This window comes from Chiloscyllium plagiosum, unplaced genomic scaffold (genome assembly GCF_037043375.1).
Source record: "Chiloscyllium plagiosum isolate Xiang-an unplaced genomic scaffold, Cpla_swu_hap1 HiC_scaffold_23, whole genome shotgun sequence".
NCBI lineage: Eukaryota > Metazoa > Chordata > Chondrichthyes > Orectolobiformes > Hemiscylliidae > Chiloscyllium > Chiloscyllium plagiosum.
In genome coordinates this window covers 31,735,297-31,761,955 of record NW_028270161.1, presented here as the reverse complement: position 1 = coordinate 31,761,955, position 26,659 = coordinate 31,735,297, and the positions used below count along the sequence as shown (strand labels likewise).

At 39.0% G+C, this 26,659-nt stretch overlaps 1 protein-coding gene across 5 annotated transcripts in view; it reads left to right on the top strand.

Moving 5' to 3' along the window:
* Positions 1 to 26,205, top strand: part of hdac10 (histone deacetylase 10) — a 39,320-nt gene extending 13,115 nt beyond the window's left edge. For 4 of the 5 annotated variants that reach the window (XM_087999534.1, XM_087999533.1, XM_087999535.1 and 1 more), the window contains 7 exons: positions 5,646 to 5,934; positions 7,788 to 7,878; positions 9,629 to 9,711; positions 10,916 to 10,972; positions 12,513 to 12,594; positions 16,375 to 16,563; positions 17,486 to 18,116. In XM_087999534.1, the coding sequence (XP_087855660.1) occupies positions 5,646 to 5,934; positions 7,788 to 7,878; positions 9,629 to 9,711; positions 10,916 to 10,972; positions 12,513 to 12,594; positions 16,375 to 16,563; positions 17,486 to 17,641 (947 nt within the window). In that variant the 3' untranslated portion in view covers positions 17,642 to 18,116. Of the gene's footprint in view, positions 1 to 5,645; positions 5,935 to 7,787; positions 7,879 to 9,628; positions 9,712 to 10,915; positions 10,973 to 12,512; positions 12,595 to 16,374; positions 16,564 to 17,485; positions 18,117 to 18,250; positions 18,402 to 22,727 lie in introns of those variants that run through there. The other variant, XM_043713747.2, reaches the window with a different exon arrangement.
* Positions 26,206 to 26,659: the final 454 nt, after the last annotated feature.

Sequence of the window (26,659 nt, the reverse complement as noted above, 5' to 3'; positions counted from 1 at the left end):
CGGAGACCACGACGGGGGCAGATCTGAACTCTGGAAGGCCAGGTTTAGGTCGTGCTGGACCAGGTCGATGACCTTGATGATCGAGGTCGGAGGATAACTTACAGGTTGCAGGTCTTCCGGACCGTGGTGAGGAGGACAAGGGTCTGGTTGGGTTCCTGGAGAAGTGGCTCCCGAAGTTGCTGGGGCTGGGGATCGAATCGGGCCGGTTGACTATGGAGCGGGCCCACCGGATCACGATGCACCAGGTCTGGGTCAGGTCAGCGCCTGGTCCTCGTGCGTCTCCAGCACTACAAAGACAAGCAGATAATAATAGAAACTTCCAGAAGATTGGGAAGAGATCTATTTTAAGGTTCAAGAATAATGTTTTTTCAAGACTTTTCTGGGGCCATAATAAGTGGAAATCTTTTGATGTTCAGAAAAATTGAAAATTTAATATGCAATATTTTGAGGTATCCGGCAGTACTGTGTTTTAATCATGGGGAATCTGTTCATAATTTCGACTTGGTGGAAAAAACAAAATAATTTGTGAACTCTGAAATAATTAACTTTGGTCGAGGCAGGAAGTGAAAAATAAGTTTGTGGACAATGGTCTAATACGTTTTCTTTGTTCTTTTCCCTTTCATGGTTTTTAGTCCTATAAGCTTGGCATTGCTTTGGTATAAAATTTGGAATGTTTAATATTTTATCTGTTATTTCACTTTTTTCTTGGTGAGGGGTGGTTACTACTTTTGTGTAAAGATGTATGGGGTTGAGATATGGAGGGGAGGGTGTCCATTGGGTGTCCATTGTTAACTTTCATGAGTGAAAATAACATGTTTTTTTTTCTGTCTGTGTCTTGCCTGGGTTTGGGGTGCAGTCTTAGCTGGAAGGAACCAGGAGGGCAGTAAGGTTTGGAGTGAATGTCCCAATGGGCAAGGTGGGGAGATCTCTTGTGATTCGTCATTTATATGTTTGTTCATTCAAGTTAGGAGTAGTGATTAGTTTTTTTTAGTTTTAGTAGTTTTAGTAGTGTTTTGTAGGGTTAGTTGTTAGATTTTATAAAGGTCTGTGTCTTTTCCAGTCGCTGCATATTGAATGGGCTTTTTCCTCTTGGGGGACTATGGCCTGCGGTGGGTGGCCATGGCTAGTGATGGTGCACCTGGAATATAAAAGGGTGCCATTCTCTCCCCCCTCCCCCCACATTAAAAGAAAGAATGTGCTCTCCAACCGTAGGAACAAAAGGGTTGACATTGCTCTGCTGCAAGAGATGCACTTAACTGATAGGGAACATTTGAAGTTATAGCAGAGAGGGATACTATAGGGTATTCTTCTCTTCCTTCAACTCTAAAAGTAGCAGAGTAGCCATACTTGAATGGAGGAACCTCCCATTTTGGATGATAGATCAAATCAAGGATGAGCATGGATGGTTCATCATTCTCAAGGCTCAAGTACATTGAGAAGAGTATGGCATCCTGAATGTTTATTGTCCCCTGACGCACCCCCTCAAATTTTTAGTTGTTGCAGTCTATAAACTAACAGCTCTTGAGGAGACTTTAATCATCTCACAGACTCTGGGGTCGGCAGCCAAGGGGTCTGTCGGGTACACCTCTGCAATCTAGATAGCTAGGAGCTGGGGCTAGTGGATGTATGGAGGTGGCTCCACCCAAATGGGAGGGATTTTACCTTCTCCAACCTGCACAAATGCAACATGAGAATTGATACATTCTTTATTCCATCTGTTGTTTGGACTTGGTGTTGGCCTGCGAGTTTGGGAACATAACTATTTCAGACCATGTGGGAGTGTACTTGGTTGTCATGATTAAGGGTAGTGGAACAGGCATGTGGCACTGGCGCGTGGATCCCTTTCTGTTGAGGGATGGCAACTTTATACATTACAAGAGAGTTCAGGGCCTTCTGGGATGTCAATTCGGGTAAGGCCAGTAATCCTTTGGTGCTTTGGGAGACCACCAAGATGTATTTAAGGGGTCTGATTATCTCATATTCAACAACTAGAAAGAGTAGCAGCAACGGGCACTTGAGGCCTGACTGAAAGCAGATGAGTCCGCGTGTTGTAACAGACCATCTGTGGTTAAGTTACATTGGATAACAGTTCTCCGAGATGCTCTGGACTCAGTGCTCACACAGGTGATAAAAGGGAGCAGTCTCCTTTGCAAAGCACAGATTGTTCAAATATGGGGATAGGAAGAAAAGTGCTCCGCAGTCCATTGTATCTTTGGGAGAGAGCTGGGACCATCATCCACGAGTTGAATAAGATTAATGACAGATTTTGGTAATTCTATGCAGGGTTATACCAGTCGGAGGGCTGTGAGGATGGAGTAGCGAGAATGGAATCCTTTTTCAAAAATCCTGGCCTCTGGTATAAATGCAGAGCAGGCCTCTCTTTTGAATGCATCCCTGACAATACAAGAGGTGCGAGAGGCAGTAAAGCAGCTCCAAAATGGCAAAGCACCAGGCCCAGATGGGTTCCCAAGTGAGTTTTACAAGGAGTTTATACACCTGTTGGCTGATCCACTTCTGGGGATATATAGTCTCTCGTGTAGCCAGGACTGCCTTTCGTCCTCTCGTGGGATGGCCAATATCCCCTTCATTTTAAAGAAAGGGAAAGACACCGAGGATTATGCCTCACACAGACCCTATCTCATTGTTGAATGTAGACTTCAAAATAGACATCAAAGGTGCTGGCCCTGAGGTTGGAAATGGTACTGCCCGTTATTATAAAAGACTTTATCAAGGGCCGTAGCTCTTCCGATAGTATCAGGAGACTATTGAATATAGTGGAAGTATGTCAATAGAGATTAATTCCAGGCTTGGTGGTCTCCCTGGATGCGGAAAAGGCATTTGATCGGGTGGAGTGGTGTTCTAGATTGTTTTGGTCTTCGCTAGGTGAGTTGCAGTGCTATGTAGTGACCCCAAGGCAGCAGTTATCACGAACAGTGTTAAATCAGATAATTTTAGAATTGGGAGATCCAGCTTTCTTGCCGCTGCTATTTATCTTGGTAATTGAGATGTTGGCGAAGGCCATCCAGAAGGACAGCGAAATAGTAGCACCAAAGGTAGGAATTGAGGAGTACAAAATTACTCTTTATGCAGATGATACAGAAGAAGACCATGCTCTTGGCTCAACCCTACAAGTCAGACAGAGAGAGAAGAATGCTTCGATGTGGGGGCGCTTTCTGTCAGTACCATATATCATTTACAGAGAGGGAGCACCTTGGAAGATATGGAGAGACTCCATGGGTTCTGGAATCGGGAACTAGGAAAAAAAATTTAATTGGAAACATGGGGGAATAAATGGGAGAATGTGAAGAAAATTTCAATATGCAATAAAGCACAAACTATGTAATTGAAGAACCTTCACAGAGCCCATATGGCACCAGAGAGGTTAGCAAAGGTCTTCTGCAGGATGTCCCAATTGTAAAGTAAGCACAGGCACCTGTACACATTTGCTTTTGGTCCTGCTAAAAGATTTGTGGACACTGGGGTGCCATAGTGAATGAGCTGGAGAAGATCCTGGGAGTTGAAGTTCAGGTGGGCCCAATATCCCTTCTTTTGGGACTGCCGAATCTGCCCTTTCTGGGTGAACACGGGAAGAGTTTATTTAACATTCTTACGCGCTGTACAAGGAAGAACATTCTAATGAACTGAATATCAGAAACACCCCCTCCCCCAAGTCTTTCGGGGTGATAGTCTTGGGGTATGTGCTTTATCTTACAAATATGGTGCGCCATGGAACAGACCAATTTTATAAGATATGGTGGACCTTTCTAAGTTGCACAGGCACTGATCTATTGGTGATACTGATTAGGGCCTATTATCTCGTCATGAGGACCCTGGGGGGAGGAGGCATAGTAAATATACGTATAATAACTGTTGCTCCTGTGGACGGGAGCTTCAGTGAAGGTGCGGTGAGTGGAGTAATGTAATGTAACTTAATTTAATTTCACTTCGTTTTAATTTAATTTTAATTTAGTTTAAGTTAATTAGGCAGGAAACTTTGCACCCTGTAGAGTAGTAGATATTTTATTGTTAATATTATTGTAATAATAATGTTGTATTATCTCTTCTGGATCTTAATTTTTTTGTAAAAGAGTAAAAATGTTTTCAATTTTAAAAAAACTGCTCACTGTGCTGCAAAAAGTATGCAGTAATTCTAATATAGTATAGTACATTTCATTATAGTATTTTCTTTCTAGGTTTAGGAATTTTTCAAATCTGAAAGCCATATTTTCCACCTGTTTAGAATTTTTAAAAAAGGGCAAAAACCCACCATTAGATTTGCGTAATCCATTGTGTTCTACATTTTGGCAATTTTATGCCATGAACCAGTGTTTTTCAGAACTGGATTGCTTCCACGTGGCATTCAATGTAGAGGCTATGAAAATTTCAATCATTTACATTAGATTCAAATCTGCAATATTTGGTTAGAAAAGGGACTTGCCAATTACAGAAAAGAACAATAGGAAACTAAAATGTGAGTAAGCATTCTAGTTATCTTTATAACTCATTCAAATGAGTGTCAAGGGCACACTGAGTCATTCGTTTTACTAAATCATCCATTTTTCAGTTCAAATCATGCCTTTTGCCCAAAGCTGTCTATGTACCATGTATTCAAATACAAAATTGATTAAATTCATACTTTTTCTCATCAGTAAAGTTGCACTTTATGCATTTAACTTTGAAATGATATTTCAGCAACATTTCTTGTGTCAATTCTTAATGGTACACTGTTGGATTTGCTCACTTTTTTACGAACAAGGAGCAGGAATAGGCCATTTGGCCCCTCAAGCATGCTTTACTATTAAGATCACAGCTGGTTTGACTGCAGCCACACATCTACTTTCTTGTACATCCCCAATAACTTTTCACCCCTTCCTTGCCAAGAATCTGTCCACCTTTGCCTTTCAAATATTTCAAGACTTTGCTTCCTCACTTCCTCTTTTCAGAAAGAGGACACCAATGAGTCATGACCCTCCATAAGAAACATGTTTTGTTTCATCTCTCTCAATTTTAAACAGGAGACTCTAATTTTTAAACAATGTGACCCCTCGTTCTTGATTCTCCCACGAGAGAGCATAATTTCCACATTTACTTCTTTAAGACCCGTCACTTAAAGCTCCTGTTGCTACTTACCTTTCTAAACTCCTGCAAGTACAAACCCAGCCTGTTCCTCATAACACAACGCACCCAGTCTAGGTAACAGAATTAAAAGCAATGAAGATCTGAAACAAACATGGAATGTTTGAGATGGGTATTGAAATGTTTCTGTTCCTCTCTCCACAGATGCTCCTAGACCTGAGTTTCTCCAGCATCCTCTGTTTGTTCCAGGTCACACAAAACCTGACTTCTCCTCTTTGCTTATGGAGTGGTTTTGTTTTGTTTTTCCAGGTGCTTGAAGCAGTAATTTAGCTTTATAATTAAACTGTATTCAGAAGATTGGTTGAATTGAGTTCTGATACATAGGACAGGCAGGATCATCTCCTATATTGATGGTAGGAAAGTTTGTCTTATGTTGCAAGTATACCGCTGCTTCGTTTATGAAATAATATCTCATTTCCTTTAGTCTGTAAACAATAAGAAAGTGGGCTAAATACAGACAAATTAATTTGTGCTGTTAACTAGTCTTTTACTTTTTACAATTTCTTCAGATGTACTTATTAATGAGACACAACCGAAGAAACAGAACTTTGGGTTTGACGAAAGTGATTCTGAATCAAGTACAGTTACAAGTACAGAAGAGAAGAAAGTCCCTACAGGCTCTGATGTGAATCAAGACTTTGAGGAGTTTATGGATTCCCACATGAAGAAAGTTCTAATATCAGCCCCTGCCATAAGAACTGCATTTGCTGGTTGTGTAGAAAAGCTAACCAAATTGGATCAATGCCTCAAAGTAGAAGAGAGGAAAATCACCATAGAAGAAGCTGGAATTCTCTGCAGGTTAGCTTGAATTGCATAAACTTAATTTTTTGGAGGCACAGTTCATGGGTAATCTGGAGTGATTTGTTTTTTAAAAAAACAGGAAATGCAGTAAGAACTTGAAAGCAAGGTAATCACAGAATTGCCCAGTAAAGGAGGCCATATGGCTCATTGTGTTTGCACTGGTTCTATCATCTAGTCCCTTCAGTAGAAATGTATTGGTTTCCTAATTCTCATGGTTAAAGTGAAGATTAATCTAAATTGTTGGAATAAAAACAATTTAAACAGAATAGGCTGCAAATTTTGCAAGTTAACTTGTAACCACAATGTTTCAGAAAGTCAGGAAACAGTGTAAGAAATGCATATCTCTTAATTTGACATCTTCAGTTGACAAGAGTGAACAACTTTTTTTTTCCATTTGTTCAGGATGTATTATCCACCCGTATTACCGTGAATGTGGAGCTATCTTCCTGAGCCACTGCATTTCTTAAATGTAGGAATACTAGACTGCTGTTAGGGAGGGAGTTCCAGGGTTTTGACCCAATGACAGTGAAGGAATGCTAATATAGTTCCAAATCTGAATGTTGTGTGACTTAGAGGGGAGCTTGCAGGTGATGTGGGTTCCATGTGATGACTGTCAATTACTTTTCTATGTAGTAGAGGTCTTGGGTTTTGAAGGTGCTTTTGAAGGAGCCTTGGTGAGTTATTCCTTTGTGACTTGTCGATGGAGCATTCTTCTCCATTCAGAATTCCTAGCCTCTGACCTGCTCTTGTAACAACAGTTTTTATATGACTCGTGCAGTTCAGTTTCTAGTCAATGGTAACCCCCAAGATGTTGATTTGGGGGTTCAGGGTTCAATGATGGTAATACCATTTGATCATAGCAGTGTAATGGTTAGGTTCTGTCTTGTTTGAGATGGGCACTCGTGTTGCTTGCCACTTACCAGCCCATTCTTGAACATTGTCGAGGTCTTTCTGCATATGATGAGGAAGTGCTGGTGTTGGACTGGGTTGGAAAAACTTAAAAAATCACCCACACCTGATTATAGTTCAACAGGTTTATTTGGAAGTACTAGCTTTCAGCACCCTGCTGCTTGGTCAGGTAGTATTATTTAATTATCAGTGAATATTCCCACTTCTGACTTTATGACATCAGGAAGGTCATAGATGAAGCAGCTGAAGATGGTTGGAACCAGGACACTGTCCTGAGGAATTCCTGCAAGTGATATCCGAGGACTGAGATAACTGACCTCCAGCAACCACAGCTACTTTCCTTTCTGCTAGGTACAACTCCAACCAGCAAAGAGCATTCCTCCTGATTCCCATTGGTTTCCTTCTGCTAGGGTTCCTTATTGCTAAATTTTGTCACAGATTAAGGGTAGCCGCTCTCAACTCACTTCTAGAATTCAGCTGTTTGACCATGTTTGGACCAAGGCTGTTATGAGATCAGGAGCTGAATGGCCCAGGCAGAACCCAAACTGGGCATCAATGAGCAGTTTATTCCTGAACAAGTGCTTTTCAATAGATAGCATAACTGACTACCCCTTACAATGCTTTATCGATGATTGAGAATAGACTGGCTGGTTTAGATTTCTCCGATATTGGAAAAGAAACATTTTGAGAATGTTTGTTTAAAAGTGTGTTAATCGCTGGGGAAGAATCCTATTACTAACTTGAAATAAAACTAAGTTTTTTAACGTGTGCAGAGGAATTCCAATTTCTTCTTGGGTCTACAGAGAAACCTGTATGATGTGTCTATGTGGAAAAAAAACTAATTCGGAGAGATATGTGATGATGGTACGTTTGTACTTATTTCATTTTGTCAGCTTGAGATTAACCTTCTTTGTGAAATCATTTTCCAAATTTCTCCACAGTGCCGGTGACTATACACACCCAATGGTTGAACATCTTTTACTCTCCCTGGGAAAAATATTTCCACTGATTGACAAAATCATGCAAAGGGAGGTAGGTGAAATTTGAGTTCCTAATGATGTACACTCACTGTGGCAAGATTAGAAATTGCAAATGATTTGTGGGTAGATTAAATGATGCATTATTGTTCAGAATCTAAAGTAACAAACTTTACTGAGTTTAGTACCAACAGTTCCAAATCAGAAAATGGAACTGCATTTTGTCTGTTAGGTGCTTCTGTGCTTGCCTGGCGTTAATGATAAATTTCTTGTTTTGCACTGAAGAGGGTATAGATAGTGAAATTCTAGTAAACGTTGGCATTGTAGGAAGAAAATTGGGAGATGGAACACAAATTTCCCTAAGTATCTGCAGTCCTTGAAGTATAACAGTTAGAAAGGGATATATTTTCTATACTCTTCAGTAAAAGAGCCGAACTGAACTCCAAATCCGTGAGAACAGTTGCTTGTTCAGAATTACAGATTAAATGTCATTATGAAATTAAGTATTTAGCATGTAACATAATTCATTTTGTTTTTAAAAGATGTTATTATGCAGCAAAAGCTACAAAATAAGGGGCACCATACAGGTGTGTTATCTCATTGTGGCATGTGGCAGTTTTCATTGTGATGGTCAGCTTTCTTTCAAACATTACCTGGTGTGGTTCAGGGGCCGCATTCTGTCAATGGCAATCTCTGCCACATTTACTGTGAAGGAAGACGATGGAATAAGAAAATGGTCAAGGAATCATACATGGTTTTCTTTGAGCGCTCTTCTTGACCAGCTGAGTATTTTGTTTCTGATCGCCCTCTACTGGTATATCTATCCCGTAATAGGTAGCCATAAACCTAAGTTAGGGTATTGCAATGGGAACAGATGATGTCCCTAATAATTATATTCAGACTAAATGGGATAGAAATACCAGTGGAGGGTTAGTAAATAGCTATCAGTATCTTTAAGACATATCATTTATATTTCGTGGACTTAATAAATTAGTAACAAAAATATCTTTGTTAAATTTAATTCTGAGGAACATGTTCAAGGTTGCACATATAGATCAATCATCAGCTTACTTGTGCTCACATCTGTACTGAAACCATATAGAACAGAATTGGCATTCTGCTTGATGTTGATTCTGGAAATGTACTCTTTTATGAATTATGAAGTCAGGTCACATTGTCTACAGACTTTACCAATATCTCTGATGTTCAAGCTAATGATATGGTTATAAACAACATTAGCTAGCATTTTTAGTGTGCTATAAAAATATTTTTTAGTTTCTTTATCAGAATTCTAGTACCTGTAAATTTAAAATTCCTATCCTTCTGTTCAAATCTCACTGCGATCCCTTTCTGTAACTTGCAACTAGCACCATCCCAGCGCAGTCAGTTTTTTTTTCCACTCTGCCTTTGGTGCTTCCTCATTTTTGCTGCATTTCACTATTGGTGGCTCCACTTTCAACAATCTAGGCTTGAAGGACTTTTCTCCAACTGTGTACCTATCCCACCTCCTTCAAAATGCTGCTTTAATGCTACTTTTTGACCATAGCTTTGGTCATCCGTCCTCAAATTCTCTAACTGGCTCAGTGTCAACTATTGGCTGATGATGACTTTGTGAAACACCTCGGAAAGCTTTGCTATAGTAAGGGCACAAAAATGCAGGTTATAACAACAAATAAAAATTGTTCTGTGATTTTTGAGAATAGTCATGCAGTGTATCCACATCCATTTAGGTGATCACTACGTTCTTTGCTGAAGCAAGTTCCAGTGAACGTTTAATTGTATAACCTTTGTTTACTGTTACATAGGCTAGAAATGGCATTGTGGTATCTTCAACACAATTAGCTGGTGTCTCTGCAGCACGTTATGCTCTCCGAGTTGGAGCAAACAGGTAAATAAATGTTAAACTTTTTTTCGTTTCTTTTCCAATTTTCAGCACTTGCTGCCTGCTGTCCTTAAAGTAACCAGTACAATGTGTTTGCTGGACAGATGTTAATGTGATCTCGGTAGCAATTAGTACTTCCAACAGGGAATTTTGGATATCAATCTGGAGCACAACCAGGGCTATTTGCCCCTGCCTAATTTAGTGCCACCTGCAAACTCTCTTGTTGATAAGAAGCTGATCATTTAGCACTGAATAAGGAGAGTTTGTGTCTCAGATTGTGATCCAGAATTCCAAACGATTCACAGAGTGTTGACTACTGCATAATTGAATACATTTATTCAATGGAAATGGAAAGAATTTTGGCTTCTCAGGTTACTGAGGTATTTGAGGAGCAGGTGAGAAAATGGAGTTGATGCATGAAATCAGCCAGGATTGTACTGAATGATAGAACAAGCTTGATGTGCCAAATGGTGTACCCCTTCTATTTCTTATGCATCTGTAGTTCCCTGGTACTGGCCATCCCACCCCTGCTGAGAGCAGCTAAATGAGTCCAAACTCGAGATCTAACTTGACTATCGCCATTCATTATAAAAGTCAAAATATTGGCAAAGGAGACTGTGATTGTGCACTTTTAAACTGGCAGAGTCACTTGTTTGCTAATCATTGATTTTACTGCTGGAGCTCAACGAAAGAGGACCAAACAGTCTCAAAGGGTAAAAGTGATTTATTTAGGTCCAAAGCTCCCCTGTCATTGCCTAAGTCTTTATTTAGAATGCACCCGATGCTTTTGGAAAATGTTTGCGAGTAAGTTGATTGAGGTAAACATTTGTCACCCGTTAAATTAGAAAACTTATGTTCAAAGTTTACTTATGCACCTCTTTAAGTCTGCTCTGGTTTTTTTTTCCTTTCTTCTAAATTGGATAAATATAAGGTGAATCATTTAATGTCCTAATAGATTTTAAACCTTACATTTCTCTGCTCTTTAATGTTCTATTTATCTTGGTGAACAGTCTTAGTGCATGTGTTTGTTTATATGTCATGGTGTTAAAATGAATATAGGTTCATAATGTGACTTGGAGAGTTCATGGCATGTAGCCGTAACATACCTTTACATCTATGGTCTCATGTATTTATTGGCATTTTGGTTACTGTTTAAACATTGACTTGTCTACTAATGTTGTAAATTATGTTTTATTTTTCTCTTTTTAAGAATTTTTCTTCTGCTGCTTGGAGAAGCTAATATTCCAATTGATATTCAAGAGGATGAGTATGTCCCCTCCATTTATCTGCAAACCATGTATAAAATCTTATTACTTTAAAATGTTCATGTTGTTTAAGAATCTGGTTCTTAAAACCAAGAATGAACGTTTCCTACCTTGGGACTTTCAAGTATTTTTAAAAGTCGATTGGTGCTCCTTTTTGACCCAGAGAACTTCATTGATAGCCATGCAGCTAAGGAAGGCTTCTTCACCGGTTTTTGAAATAGCTGATGAGAGTCTTGACAGCAGCATGATAACCATATATAAATTAGCTTTAGTACAATATTGGAGAGGATAAAGTAGATGGTTTTCTTCCTTGACTAACTGTTCAGAGAACTTTGCTAAAAATGCAAATTCACCAGGAACTAAAGATGGTCTTGACTGTCACGATCAAGCAACCATTGATCGTCAGAATAATGGACAGGGGGAAAGGACAGAATGAAAGCTAGTGCCAGTCAACGAAAGTCCCTCCAATCTCTTAGCAGAGCAGTGATGTTGGGGTTGGAAAATAAATTAAACAAAGATATTTTCAAACAAGCACTACAAAATGAAGTTCATTTGTTGAGCTAATTATCACAGATGTTCATTGCTGACTTTTATTTACTTTGCCAAAATGTCCTCCCTCAAAGGAATCTTATGGTATTTCAGCTTAATGGTTGTTGGCAATCTGTGAGCTTCAGTAATGGCAGGCAGTATGACTGTCAGAGGCAGTGCTCATGGAGCGGGACTGCGAGTTCTTACTTGAAAGTGTTCCATTGCTCAGGAAAACTTTGTTCGTCCCCTAATTATCAGAAGAAAACCTTCCTTTGTACATCAAACTCCAGAAATTTTGAATTCCGATCACGTTGCTTCTTTCCTTTCCTTTCTTTCAATACAAACAGGCACTTTCTAGTACAAGAGTGTTATAAAGAGCAGAAGACATAGGAGCAGAAATTAGGCCATTCAGCCCATTGAGTCTGCTCTGCCATTAAATCATGGCTGATAAGTTTCTCAAACTCATTTTCCTGCTTTCTCCCTGTAACCTTTGATCTCCTTGATACTCAAGAACCTATCTATCTCAGTCTTAAATATACTCAATGACCTGGTCGCCATGGTCTTCTGTGGCAATTAATTCCACAGATAAATACAATCAGGAGCCAAGAATTACATCTTTTTTTCTCATACCTATTTTGGCTATTTCTGTCCTAACGTCATTTGGAACCTTGTTTCTATGGATGAACATTTTAACAATTGGTGTGTTTATTCTCAAAAAGGATCCATAGAGGACAGAGTTTAAAAATTTGATTCCACCTACCCAACAATAAAAAGAATAGAAGTATCTCTAAGAGACTTGGATATTCAGGTGGCTGCTATGCAATTAGGTTTGGATACTATCATGTCTGCGTGGCTAACAGAGGTACATTGCCAATCCTTGCAATGCCCTGTCCAGTTTTCTCAAAGTAAATCCGATGAATTGAAAGGTTGTAAAATTAAAAATCTGACTAGCTAGGTTGTTTAATGTTGAAAAAAAAAGCAATATCTTAACATCTTTTGAAATGTAATTTTCAGAAAAATTCTGGTGCTGCAGATAAATGGTAAACAGTATGAGAAGAAGCTCAGCAAGTACTACATTCCAGTCTGCTGGAAGGAGGTGTGTACAGAAGCCACTATTAGGTGTAGAGTGTCTAGTATATGGACGCATAGTCTATTCTGGAAAATGTTTTATTCTCCAGTAACTGGATCATTTAGAATGATTTAATGTGTTTGGTAAGTTTACTTACGCTCACCAGATTCAGGTTCAGGGTTTCAGGAATAATGTGGACCTAACCAGGATGACCATGCCCTGAAGACCATGTCAATACCAGAGAAACTACTTAGTCCTTACACAAAAGTATTTGTGTTCCCATCATATACCCCCATTATAGTGTGTACACTCTATATCATAGTCTACATCACTTTTGATTTCATTGGGTGCTTATTTATTGGATATATGCAGACTCTCTCTTCAGTAAGATCCAGGAAAATGGAAGTAAATCTCTTTCTTGGATAATATGTAAATAATCACAGAGGACCCTACAGGATTCAGGTCTAAGTTGGACATTTGGGGTGATGAAATCAGTTCAAAACTATAATTTGTGTCATGAAACAGACTGGAATATTATAATTTTTAGAGATAGAAGGGTTCACTCTACAGTGTTCCCATACAGGAAATTGGTAACAGGAGTCTTCATAAGAGTGAAGATGACCAGGAAGATGATAACAGGTTGTCTATTTTATATTATTGGACAAAATCCATACAGAAATGATGAATGGAAGCCCCTGAAAGACTACTGTATTGCTTCCCATTATTACTCAAACAAGAAATTAATATCCTATTATTTTACCTGTTACTTCGCAACTCTAATCTCTATCATTGATTCCATTGTCTGCTTTGATATCTCCTAAATTATTACATCTTATGTGAGATAACTGAAGCAGTTTCAGTGGGAATTAATGGAGTTATTTGTTTGTTATAGCAAGGATCCAAAAAAATCTAATTATGTACTGATGTTTTCTAATTAAGAAGCATAGTTAGCAAGATGTATAACTGTATCCATTAATCATCTTCCATTCAATCACATACTTGAGTCTGCTATTGCAAAACCTTCACAGTATTTAGGAGTTTTGTTCTAGATTTAATACTATTTCATTTTAGCACACTGAACCTGCTAGCTTATTAGACCACAACTGTTTGATATATCCTTATGTGTGGAAGATATAGAATGCTGCTGAAATATGATTATTTATCTGGGCAGTTTCATTGCTCCTCACCAGAACATAATCCCATCTTTAAGGTTTGCGTAAAGATTTGTAGTTAGAGTGCTGGCTGTCGTAGTTGTGGGTATGTTCACTGAGCTGGGAAATTGCTTTGCAGGCGTCTTGTCCGCTGTCAGGGTGACATCTTCAGTGCAATGGAGCCTCCTGTGAAGTGCTGCTGTACTGTCTTCTGGAATTTATTTGGTTCCATTTCTGCTGTTCCTGTTGGTTGGTTGTTGTAGTGGCCAATATATTGGGTCTAGACCTGTGTTTGTTGATAGAGTGGATGAGTGCCGTACTTCTAGAAATTCTCTAGCTGTCCTCTGTTTAGCTTGTCCTATGATCGGTGTGTTTGCCCAGTCAAATTTATGGTCCTGTCATCTGTGTGTACGGCTACTGGGGACAACTGGTTGTGGCGTTTAGTGGCAAGTTGGTGTTCATGGATGTGAATTGCTAGTTGTCTGCCTGCTTGACGTATGTAGTGTTTTGTGCAGCCTTTGTATGGTATCTTGTAAATTATGTTTGTCTTGCACATGATGGGTATAGGGTCTTTTGTTCTGGTGAGTTGTTGTCTGCACATGGCTGTGAATTTGTGGGCTGTCATGAATCGGAGTGGTCAGAAAAGTCTGGTTGTCAGTTCCAAGATGTTTTTATATAAGATAGCGTGGCTCAAGAGTTAGGTTGTGGCTTGTCCTCATTGCATTGTTTGTCTGTTCAGCACCGATGGATGAAGTTGTAGGGATATCTGTGCTTGAAGACTCTGTAGAGGTATTCTTCAAGGTCTCCATGGTGTCTTTGCCAAGAACGGATATCCCAAAACTTCAAGTGCAGATGCCTAACAGATAAACAACATAACAAGGACATGCCACTACCTAACTCACTAGCCATGCTACTTTACATAAAAAAAGTCTCTGAACTAACAGCCAGAATTCTCTGATTACTCGGATTCATGACAGCCCGCAAACCGATAGCTCACCAGAACAAAAGACCCTATACCGATCATGTGAAATATGAACATAATTTACAAGATACCATGCAAAGACCGCACAAAATGCTGTATAGGACAGACAGGCAGACAACTCGCAATCCGCATCCATGAACTCGACTAGCCACTAAATGCCTCAACTAGCTGTTCTTGTTAGCCGTACATACAGATGACAAGGTCCACAAATTCAACTGGATCAACACAACAATCATAGGACAAGCGAAACAGGGACAGCCAGAAAACTCTTTCGAAGCATGACACTCATCCACAGGCTCCATCAACAAGCATATAGACCTGGACTCAATATACCGGCCACTACAACCGGAAGCAGCAGAAACGGAACCAAATAAGTACCAGAAGACTCAGTACAGCAGCACTTCACAGGAGGCTCCAAAGCACTGAAGATGTTCACCTCGACAGGGGACAAAATATCTGCAAACCAACTTCCCAGCTCGGCGAACATACTCATACGCTTGTAGGGATTTAGGGCCAAAACAAATGGGCATACATTGCAGGGACTGAATCTTTGCCTGGAGAAGGAGCCGCGGTGCCATACTATCTATTGGAAAAGTCACGATGGTTTGATATGCATACTTATCTAACATTGTGTAAGAAGGATATATGTCATTCAAAGAATCAAGTTCGTAATGGATAGACAATTTAACTTTGAGAAATGTTAATTTATCAAAATGAAAATGCACTTGTACTAGATTTTGAAATACTTTGGTGCAGTTGTGAAAACCAAAATGAGTGAAATATATATAATATGCATCACATGTACATTTATTTATTTTCTTCATAAGTAGGATAATCCAAACAATCCAAATTTGAGGACTAACATATTAGACTACTTCACTACTTCAGTTTTTGCTGTCAGCAGCCAAGTGTTGTTGTGATTCTTGACAAATCATGTGTGAAATATGTAAATCTTATGTTTGGCACTGTTATGTGGATTTAAATTGTTAGTTTTTCTACTACAACAAATGCACATTTAGAATCTTTACAATTTGCTCAAACATAACTCAATCTTCATTTGATGTATACTTTGCCACCAACAAAGATCTAACTTTGCATTTTGGAAGTCAATTTCCGATGTTTCCATCACTAGTGGTAACATCACAGGCACTGCACTGCACAGCTCTAACTGCACCCCGTGCAGTTGCAGCGGCATCAAATAAAGCTGGCGTGAGGCCGGAAATCCTTACTGCAGTGTATCCCAAGGCTTTTTCCACTATGACCCCATTCCGAGGCTTGAAAACTGTCACAACCTTTCAGTAAGAATTGAGTGTTGGATAGTTGAAGGGGGAGCTATTAAAGAGGGAATCTGTTGGGGAGTACACTGTTTTCACTCGGCTGGAACTCGACAGTTGCCTTGTGACCCCCAGGGTATTCTGAATCTTATTGAGGAGCTATCCTTTACAGGTTAGGAAAATATTTTTAAAAATTGGGTTGGACTGTTGCCAAGTAGTACAGTAATAGTCTCTGTTACAGTTTGATTATTTGCATATCATGGTTACTGCTGGAACTCTCCTTCCTCATGCAGAGATCCAACAGTCTTGTATAGAGGAAGCTTTTAGTTTTACATTAAGGTCACAAAACTTCATTTACAAATTCTTTTGAAAAAGCACTTTATTTTCCTCTATTTTGCAGGATAATGAATGGGATGGGGATCTTCTTTATTCACTCTGTGAGGTTATTCTACCTTTGACATATGGATACAGACCTGAACTGGTGATCTTGGTAGTGGGATCTAACATTGGAATTCAAGCAAATACAATAGCTCATGTGACACATTTACTCCAAGTGCTTGCTCAGGGTCGGATCCTTGTAATAAGCCAGGTATGGATAAATTAATTGATCCTTTAGGCTTCAGGCTTTTTTTCAGAGGTTTAGAATATATATTTAATGTAGTTTTGTGTGAGTGTGTGTGTTGATTGGAAAACGGCAAAATTTGTCTGTGATAGATATGCATTGCTGTTTCAATTAATACTAGACACACAGCGCAATATACACTCTGAGCCACTCCCAATAGATCAGGCAATTAATTTGATCCTTAAAAAAAAGTCCAATCGTATGATTCCCGCATGTGCTCATTAACTAATCACAGCTATGATAGAAGAAAAGAAAACAATTGTGCTCAAAATTTCAAGCTGGGAAAGGTGGTTAAAAGGTTTGTATTCCCACTGCTGATCATTCCAGTGACCTCTGCTGTAGATTCAGCAGTTATGCTAACACTTTCACTCTATTCACATATAAATGTCCTTTTCTGCCAAGGTGCTGCAAGTTCAATACCCATGAAATTGTGGAACAAAACCAGTAAGCGCATTGAGAGAGGGAATATAGAAACATGGGGAAAGGGAATTAAAAGAGAAATTTAGAGATTTGAAAGTGATGTATACTTACATGAGTTGAACTACCCTGGTTGGTCTCAAAATAATTGCAAATAATATTTTTACAAGTTTCTGTTGTGGGTAACTCCACAAGTTACCTTTAATTCAGCTACTTATTAAGAAATCTCACAGACAATCAAATACTGAAATAATAAGTCAAACATTATTGCATGTAGCAACCAAATATTAGACACCTAAAGCAAGTATATGCCTGCGACCCACCTTAGCTATTACCGGATTCATGGTGAAATCTGGTCAAGACTTCAATTAACAGTAATCTCTCTCTGGAAGTTTCCAGGGTTCAGACCTTGTGCAGTGTCATTCTTTGAAGTTCTGCCGTTGAGTTGTTCTGGTGTTTGATTCTTATACAGGTTTTTGTCCTTTGGTCTCTGAGGTTATATATTGATAATTTCTTCGGAGTCTTTCATATAAGTTACTGCAAGACTGCAGCTGACCATAACAATGTGGAAACAGGTCATTTGGCCCAACACTTCCACACCGACCCTCTGAAGAGTATCCCATCCTGACCCATTTGCCTACCCTATTACTCTACCCTTCACCCAACTAATGCACCTAGCTTACACATCCTTCAATGCGATGGGCGATTTAGCACTGCCAATTCACCTAAACTTGCACATCTTTGGACTGTGGGAGGAAACCAGAGCACCCAGAGGAAACCCACGCAGATGCTGGGAGAAGTTGCAAACTCCACTCAGACAGACAATTGCCCAAGGATCGAACCAGAGTCCCTGGCGCTGTGAGGCAGCAGTGCTAACCACTTAGCCACCGTGCTGCCCTAATCAAAAGTAATTTCTTTGTTTCTTGTTATATTTTGCATTGATTGTTCAAAGACACTACTTTCCTGTGATTAATTCTTTAAATTCTTCTTCAGGGCAATTGGTTGTCCTTGTGGCTATAAGACATCAAGTTTATGTAAACTTGCTAAGACATGGCTAATTCCTTTAGTCTCTGTGTAATAGCCTGTCTTTGGAATAAACTATTAAGGAACAGAATTATTACTGTGTTTAACAGTTTGTTGGTTTATTCGGTGCACGAACAGTAATTGAAGTTCTGAAGTCTATAATGTCACATTTCTAATCGGTCATAAGATAGATTTTCATACTACTTTTATTCAGGCTTATGATGTCGTGGAGACTTTGCTGAACTCTTTAATTGGTGATGCATTATCTGCAATGAGTTCTCTTGACATGAAACAAGAAAACACCCAAGTATTGGTAAAACTTCGACAAGAATTGAAAAAACACTGGAGGTTGCTTTAAACCAGAGGTATGCAAATAAATTCAAACATTAAAGCAGACATTAAAAATTAAATAGTGCAATGCATTGCATGATTAATATGTTGTACCCTGATAAATGCCATACAGCAAACTTCTAATCTCAAGCTCGCTGTCCAGTGGGATAATGGAGAGCAGTGTCAAAAACAGGCATTGATATTTTTCATCAACCTGTTCAGACATTGTATCAAATATATCTGGAGCAGGTGGGACTTGGATGTGGGCCTTCTGATACACAGGACTCCCTTTCAAAAGCAAACATATCCTTAGAAAGGGAGAGAAAAATGGAATACAATTATGCTGGTCAATTAAGGAAAAACTGACATGAAACAAGAAAATTGGGCTTGTTTAAACCTACCTTCTGAACAGACCTGAAATTATCAGCTCTAATTAAAGGCGAAGCTCCCAAGAAATGTGTAATTTTAAAACCTCAAATATAATGATCGAAAAGAGAATGCAATTCTGCCCATGATTTTCGATGCTGACCAATTGAACTCCAAAGGTGGTCTCTGCTTGACAATGTGGTTCAGTTACATACTTCATTATGTCTATACTTGCTCTGCCAACTATTAGCGTCCTAAATTACTATTTATCCAACTTTTTTTTGAGTATATTAATCAGCATTAGAATTGGAGTCATAGTGATATACAGCATGGAAACAGACCCTTTGGTCCAACTAAAGCATACTGACCTGATATCCTAAATAAATCTAGTCCCATTTGCCAGCATTTGGCCCATATCACTCTAAGCCCTTCCTATTCATATACCCATTCAGGTGCCTTTTAAATGTTGTAATTGTACCAGCCTCCACCACTTCCTCTGGTAGCTTACTCCATGTATACACCACCCTCTGTGTGGAAAAAGTTGCACCTTAGGTTCCTTTTAAAGCTTTCCCCTCTCACCTTAAACCTATGCCCTCTAGATTTGGCTCCCCCCACACCTAATGATTTTATAAACCTCTATAAGGTTACCCCTTATCCTCAGATGCTCCAGGGAAAATAGCCCCAGTCTATTCAGCTTTCCCGATAGCTCAAATCCACCAACCCTGGCAACATCCTTAAATCTTTTCTGAACCCTTTCAAATTTCATGGCATCCTTCCTACAGCAGGTAGACCAAAATTGCACACAGTTGTTTTTAAATATAGTTTACTCAATTATCTACTGATACTATTAATTTCTAATCTTGCTTCTGGTCCTTAAATTTGAATCCATGTTGTTAGTTTTGAATTTGCAGCAAAACTTGTATGATCCGTTTGGCCTCATATTTTCTATAACTAGCATTTTTAGGCCCCAGGCCTTTTCTCCCCCTTCAGTCTACCCCTGGTAACAATAAGTGTTGTTGCTCACAAAATGGCTCAACACGTTCCTGTAGCGATTCCAAGAGCCATATAAGCTAATCTGTATTCCTTTTGCTTCTTTCAGAAAAGAGATGCAAATGTATTTTTTTTTATTCAAAGAACTTCAGAAAATTTTGTTTACCATGCCTGCTATGGAATGACCATGCTACCTCTGTATTTTGAATGGAAATTAGTTGGAATTGCTGATATCACTTTAAAATCCCCAATTTCCTTTAGTAATCATTAGCTACTAATGGATCATCTGAATGTCGATCCTTCATTTTTTTTTTCTGTAAGTGACCATAGCTAGTACCTGTTAAGTATTTCCAAAGTTGGATACTCAGTTCTTAACACTGAGTTATTGATTCTGATGCACTACAAGGTTACGTAAATTAGTCATTTCAAAAGGCAAGGAAATTCAGAAATCCTTTGCCCCTCCTAGCAACTTTGAAGAAAGGTTTGTAGCAGATTACTCAGTCCATCCTTTCTAGCAAGGAAGGTACATGATAACAAATGCTGCAAAAGCAGTACAAAAAGAAAAATAATTACACATAGCAATTCCTATTTGTCCTTTGTTACAAACAGGGAAGTGAGAGAACTAAAACATTAATTCCCTTCCTTGACTGTTTGTAAATAATGTGTTTTCAAAAAGGATAATGTCTATTTCTTTGCCATTGACACTTATCAATGAACTAGGTGAAAGTGAGGACTGCTGATGCTGGAGGTCAGATTCGATTATGTGGTGTTGGAAAAGCACAGCACGTCAGGCAGCATCTGAGGAGCAGGAAAATCGAAGTATCAGGCAAAAGGCATCCTGATGAAGGGCTTTTATCCAAAATGTTGATTTTCCTGCTCTTCGAATGTTGTCTGACTTGCTGTGCTTTTCCAGCACCACACTCTTGACTTGCTTATAAGTGAACAGCAGGCCTTCATGAGTTTAAATGAAGAGGAGTATTTATTCTCTTATTCATCCAAAGGAGTGGCTAACACATCATGTGCTCAGGAAACATCCACATAGAGAATATTGTTGTAAAGTTTGTAATATTAGCTCTAACATAAAGCTAAACATAGTTACACCTAATACTGTGATTCTGTAACAAAGCTAGCAATTTCAGGCACAGCATTCCTCTTACCTGACTTTAACCCTAGCCAACTGATGAAGGAGCAGTGCTCCAAAAGCTTGTATTTCCAAATAAGCCTGTTAGACTAACTCCTGGAGTTGTGTAATTTTTAGCTTTGTCCACTCCAGTCCAACACTGGCTTCTCCACATCCTGACTTTGAAAGGTCAAACAAACATTGTCTAGCATCTGCCATTTACTGCTACTTCTGTTTGTATGTTGCAAGATGGTTTAAAACAGAAATTTGATAACAGGATGAACTTTATTGTCAATACTTTACTTTAAATACTTTTAATATAGCACCTATTCAAATCCCATCAATAGGAAAGAAATTAAAGCACTTTCATAGCTCTGTCAAGTTCTTAAAAGAAGCTTTCTTGGATTCTTTAGACAGCCTGTCAGAGTGCAAAGCGGCGTTTTTTTAAAATTCTATCGAGGTCATAATGACCCTATCTCACAATTGTTTCAGCTCCCCCCCCCCCCCCCCCCCCGGTTATGTTACTTGTGTCTTGGTATGTTACGAGATTATCTTGTTTATACCTTTTTTGTTCTAATCTTTCTGCTGATGGAGGAGAAGGTTCTCCAAGGGTGTTTAGCGAAACCAGTCTCTGCATCCAAGGCTGACTGTCTATAGAAATCTAATTTAAGTTTCCAGTGTCTAAAACATTAAAACTACTATTATTGTGCAAATGTATTTACTCCAATATGTAATTATAATTATTTAAGAGGCCTCAACAAAGGCGAGTCAAGCTTTCCCTTTTTATTTCGTAGAGAGTAAAAACTGGAAATTTCAAATCAGATGGTTTTCATCTGAGCTGCCTTATCTGAGTGTTACAGTAAACAGGAGAAAGTGAGGTCTGCAGAGTGGAGCCCCCACCTTGTCTCAGTCAAATCCATCGAATTCAGCACCACCTTCCTGACCTGCAATCTTCTTCCTGACCTCTCCGCCCCCAACCCAGTCTGACCTATCACCCTCACCTTGATCTCTTTCCACCAATCACATTTCCGACGCCCCTCCCCCAAGTCCCTCCTCCCTACCTTTTATCTTAGCCTGCTGGACAAACTTTCCTCATTCCTGAAGAAGGGCTTATGCTCGAACGTCGATTCTCCTGTTCCCTGGATGCTGCCTGACCTGCTGCGCTTTTCCAGCAACACATTTTCAGCTGTTACAGTAAACATTTCTAGCCCCATCTTACTAAGACTCAGGCATTTTGTTGTCTGTCTGTGAAGGCCAGGAATTGAGCTATATAAAATGCTGCATCTGCTGCAATTTTCCTTGAACATCTTGGATCAGTTTTTAAAAACAAATCACAAGCAGCCATTTTGTCACATTTAGCCATGGACAGCTACAACATCAGGTGAATCTATGATCAGTAATTCTATTGTCCATCCAGAATGATTTGAAATTTGACACCAGTGCTATACAACTTGGAATGGATGGTGGCCATGCACACACCTTCATGATTAATTCATTTATGCGGTTATCTTTTGGTAAGTGTCAAGCTCTGAGATCGTGGGTCTTGGAATCCATAGATAAGTAAGTCACAAAACATAGGAGGTGTGAATTGCCCAATTTCTTTATAGATATATTCTTTCGAGGGAGACACTTTAACCCTGATCTTTCAGTTGTCCCTGGAGAGTTGAAATGGTTCAGTGTAGATGCAGAAATTGCAAAAGTCACCTTACCAACAGCAGCTAAATTAGAGATATTTAATATCCACTTTTATAAGCAAAGTCCATTCCAGAAACTCTATATTGAATATAGTCCATCATTAAAATTATGGATATGATATGCTTTACTGAGCACGATACTGAGTTCTTTCCTCCTGAACAACTGATGATTGTGTTTTGTTGGTCAACAGGAGCCCTGTGGGACTCTTATCCATTGGCATTCTTCATATCTAACCTGAGCAGTGAAAGTAAATTCACTATTCAACTGGAGCAATATTGCATCTGCTTCAATCAAAGCATTCCAGACATGATCGTCCAAGCCGCTTTAAATAGGCCAAAGAGAGAACCTGAACCATTCCTGACATGCTATGTCTACAATTTTCATTTTTGTAATGTACTGTATTATGCATTGATCCATTGCAAAAGTACAACTTCATATTTTATTCTTATGAACTCATATTGGTTTGTGGCTTCAATTGTGCTTTTCTCAACTGATGCAAGGTTGAGACTTTGCATACAACATTCATAAGTAATAAATGTAATTTTTCCTCTTTCCAAAATGTATTAAATTAGGCACTTGAGTTTGTTTTTTGAAGTTGGAAATTGGAATAACTTGAATTCATACTTTGGAAGCATTATTGGCAATGCATATATAAGCAGTTGTGTTATTACCTTTGAATTTAAATAGTCATAGATTCTGACAACACATAAAAAGACCCTTTGGTCCAACTTGTCGACACCGACCAGATATACCAATCAAATCTAGTCCCACTTGCCAGCACCCGGCCCATACCCTCCAAACCCTTCCTATTCAAATACCCATCCAAATGCCTTTCAAATGTTGCAAACCTATGCCCTCTAGTTCTGGACTCCACCCCTCTCCAACCCAGGGAAAATACCTTGTTCCGTTTATTCTATCTATGCCCTCATGATTTCATAAACCTCTATACGGTTCCCCCCTCAGGCTCCGACACTCCAGGAAAAAAAGCCCCAGCCTATTCAACCTCTCCCTATAGCTCAAGTCCTCCAACTGTGGCAATGTTCTTGTCAATCTTTTCTGAACCCTTTCAAGTTTCACAACATCCTTCCAATAGGAAGGAGACCAGACTTGCACACAGTATTCCAAAAGTGACCTAACTAATGTCCTGTCATGTACAGCCACAACATGACCTCCCAACTCCTGTACTCAATACTCTGACCAATAAAGGAAAGCATAGCCTTCACTATCCTATCGACCTGCGACTCCACTTTCAAGGAGTTATGAAACTACTCCAAGGTCTCTTTGTTCATCAACACTCCCTAGGATCTTACCATTAAGTGTATAAGTCCTACTAAGATTTGCAGCACCTTGCATTTATCTGAATTAAATTCCATCTGGCACTCCTCAACCCATTGACCCATCTGATCAAGATCCTGTTATAATCTGAGGTAACCTTCTTTGCTGTCCATTCCACCTCCAATTTTGGTGTCATCTGCAAACTTACTAATTATACCTCTTATGCTCACATCCAAATCATTTATATTAATGATGAAAAGCAGAGGGCCCAGCACTAATCTTTGTGGCACTCCACTGGCCACAGACCTCCAGTCTGAAAAACAGTCCCCCACTACCATCCTCTGTCTTCTATCTTTGAGCCAGTTCTTTATCCAAATGGCTAGTTCTCCTTGTATTCCATGAGATCTAACCTTGCTGACCAGTCTCCCTTGGGGAACCTTGTTGAACGCCTTACTGAAGTCCATATAGATCACATCTACCGCTCTGCCCTCATTAATCCTCTTTGTTACTTCTTCAAAAAACTAAATCGCTTTGTGAGACATGATTTCCCACGTACAAGGCCATGTTGACTATCCCGAATCAGTCCTTGCCTTTCCAAATACATGTACATCCTGACCCTCAGGATTCCCTCCAACAACTTGCCCACCACCGACATCCGGCTCACCGGTCTATTGTCCCCTGGCTTGTCCTTACCACCTTTCTTAAATAGTGGCACCACGTTAGCCAACCTCCAATCTTCCAGCACCTCACTTGTGACTATTGCTAATACAAATATCCTGACAAGAGGCCCAGCAATCACTTCCCTAGCTTCCCACACAGAGTTCTAGGGTACACCTGATCAGGCCCTGGGGATTTATCCACTTTCAAGATATCCAGCACTTCCTTCTCTGTAATATGGACATTTTTCAAGAAGTCACCATCTATTTCCATACATTCTGTATCTTCCCTGTCCTTTTCCACAGTAGACACCGATGCAAAATACTCGTTTAGTATCTTTTCCCCCATCTCATGCAGCTCCACACAAAGGCCGCCTTGCTGATCTTTGAGGGGCCCCATTCTCTCCTTAGTTCCCCTTTTGTCCTTAACGTATTTGTAAAAACCCTTTGGATTCTCCTTAACTCTATTTGCCAAAGCTATCTCATGTCCCCTTTTTACCCTCCTGATTTCCCTTTTAAGTATACTCCTACCGCCTTTCTATTCATCTAAGGATTCTCTCAATCTCACCTGTGGATACCTGACATATGTTTCCTTCTTTTTCTTAAACAAACCCTCAATTTCTTTAGTCATCTAGCATTCCCTACACCTACCAGCCTTTCCTTTCACCTTAACAGGAATATACTGTCTCTGTATTTGTAGCATACCTTTAATCTTGACAGCTATGCAACTTGGACCATTAAAGTTTCATCTGTCATCTGTAACTTCTGTTTTATTTTTAGCCATGGCATTTGATCAGATAAAATGTTAACACTTATCCTGTATTAAGCTTAAAATTAATGAGATCTTTATCGATATGAAGAAGTTCTGTCAAGTTTGATTTGGTTGGATCACCAGTTTCACCTTTGTTAATGCTGATGATACTATTGCTTTAAGTCTTTGTAACGGTAAGCATTTGACTTGTTCTGTAAGCTACCTCTAAACATACTCATGAAAAAAACCTAACATTTTACAGATATGGTATTCTTTCTTAATAGCTAGTTACTGCTTGTGCCTGTGCAGCTTTGTTATTCCACAGTATTTAGCTTTTCACTGGTCTATATTTTCTATACTTTATAAACAGAATGGAATTTTTTGCTCATGTGATACATTTTTCCTTCTCTCAGGATTTCTGTAACTCCGCTAATTTCTACCTCCAGCACATTTTGAATAACTTTGTCCAATATCAAATCTTCTTTTGACTGTAATAAATCTGACAAAGGCTCATCAATAAGTCCAACAATTTGTCTAATATACATTTTAAATTCAAAACTCCATGGTTCATTCTTCCCCGACCCCAACTATTTTGTAAAGATCATTAGTGAAATTATCTGTAGACTCCAAGGATGCTCAGCTATTCTGTTAAATCTTGCTCTTTCATGATTTTTTTTATATAATGTGGCGCCATTGGTGTTGGACTGGAATAGACTTCTGGCTTTGATTTTTTATATGGTCTCAGATTAAAGTAATTGTCAAAAGTTTGTAGAACTTAACCAAAATATTTTTACAAAACTTATTTTATGTCATTATCTGTAGATACAATTAAATATGACAATGTTCATATAAATATTCTTGTTCAGCTTGTGATTTAGCATTTAATCATGAAGCAAATCTGTATCTTCATAACTGGTTTGTCCAATTTTGTGTTCTATTTGGCCTATCTATGATATTAAAGCTTGCAGCTAGCATTTTTGTCAAAATGTCTTTCTATTGTCCTGATTTACCACCTTACTTATTCTATGCAGAACTTAAATGCTTTAAGGTATCATAATGTTTTTGTAATGTTTGTCCTTTGAAGGTCAAGTGATTTTATCTTTCTTATCTTAAAGCTCTTAAACTGTGCAGTAAAGCAATGCTGTACTATTTCCATTCTTTAAAACTTTTAAATCTGTTAATAGTAATGTTATGTATCTGCATTGCTTACAAGGAGTTGTTTCTGTATTTTTGCAGTCACAGTGGAGACTCCATCCCTTTTGTGGATATAATGGAGGTTTCCTGCCATCACGTAGGCAAAATGGATAGCTTTCCACCTTTCTTTGCCCAATAACCGAAGTCCTTTTTTTTTTCCATGACTTTCCAAGTAAAACTCTGTGTCTGTGGTCTTCATTTGTTCCCACTGAAAGTCTGGTTTACAGATTTAGGATACTTATTGTG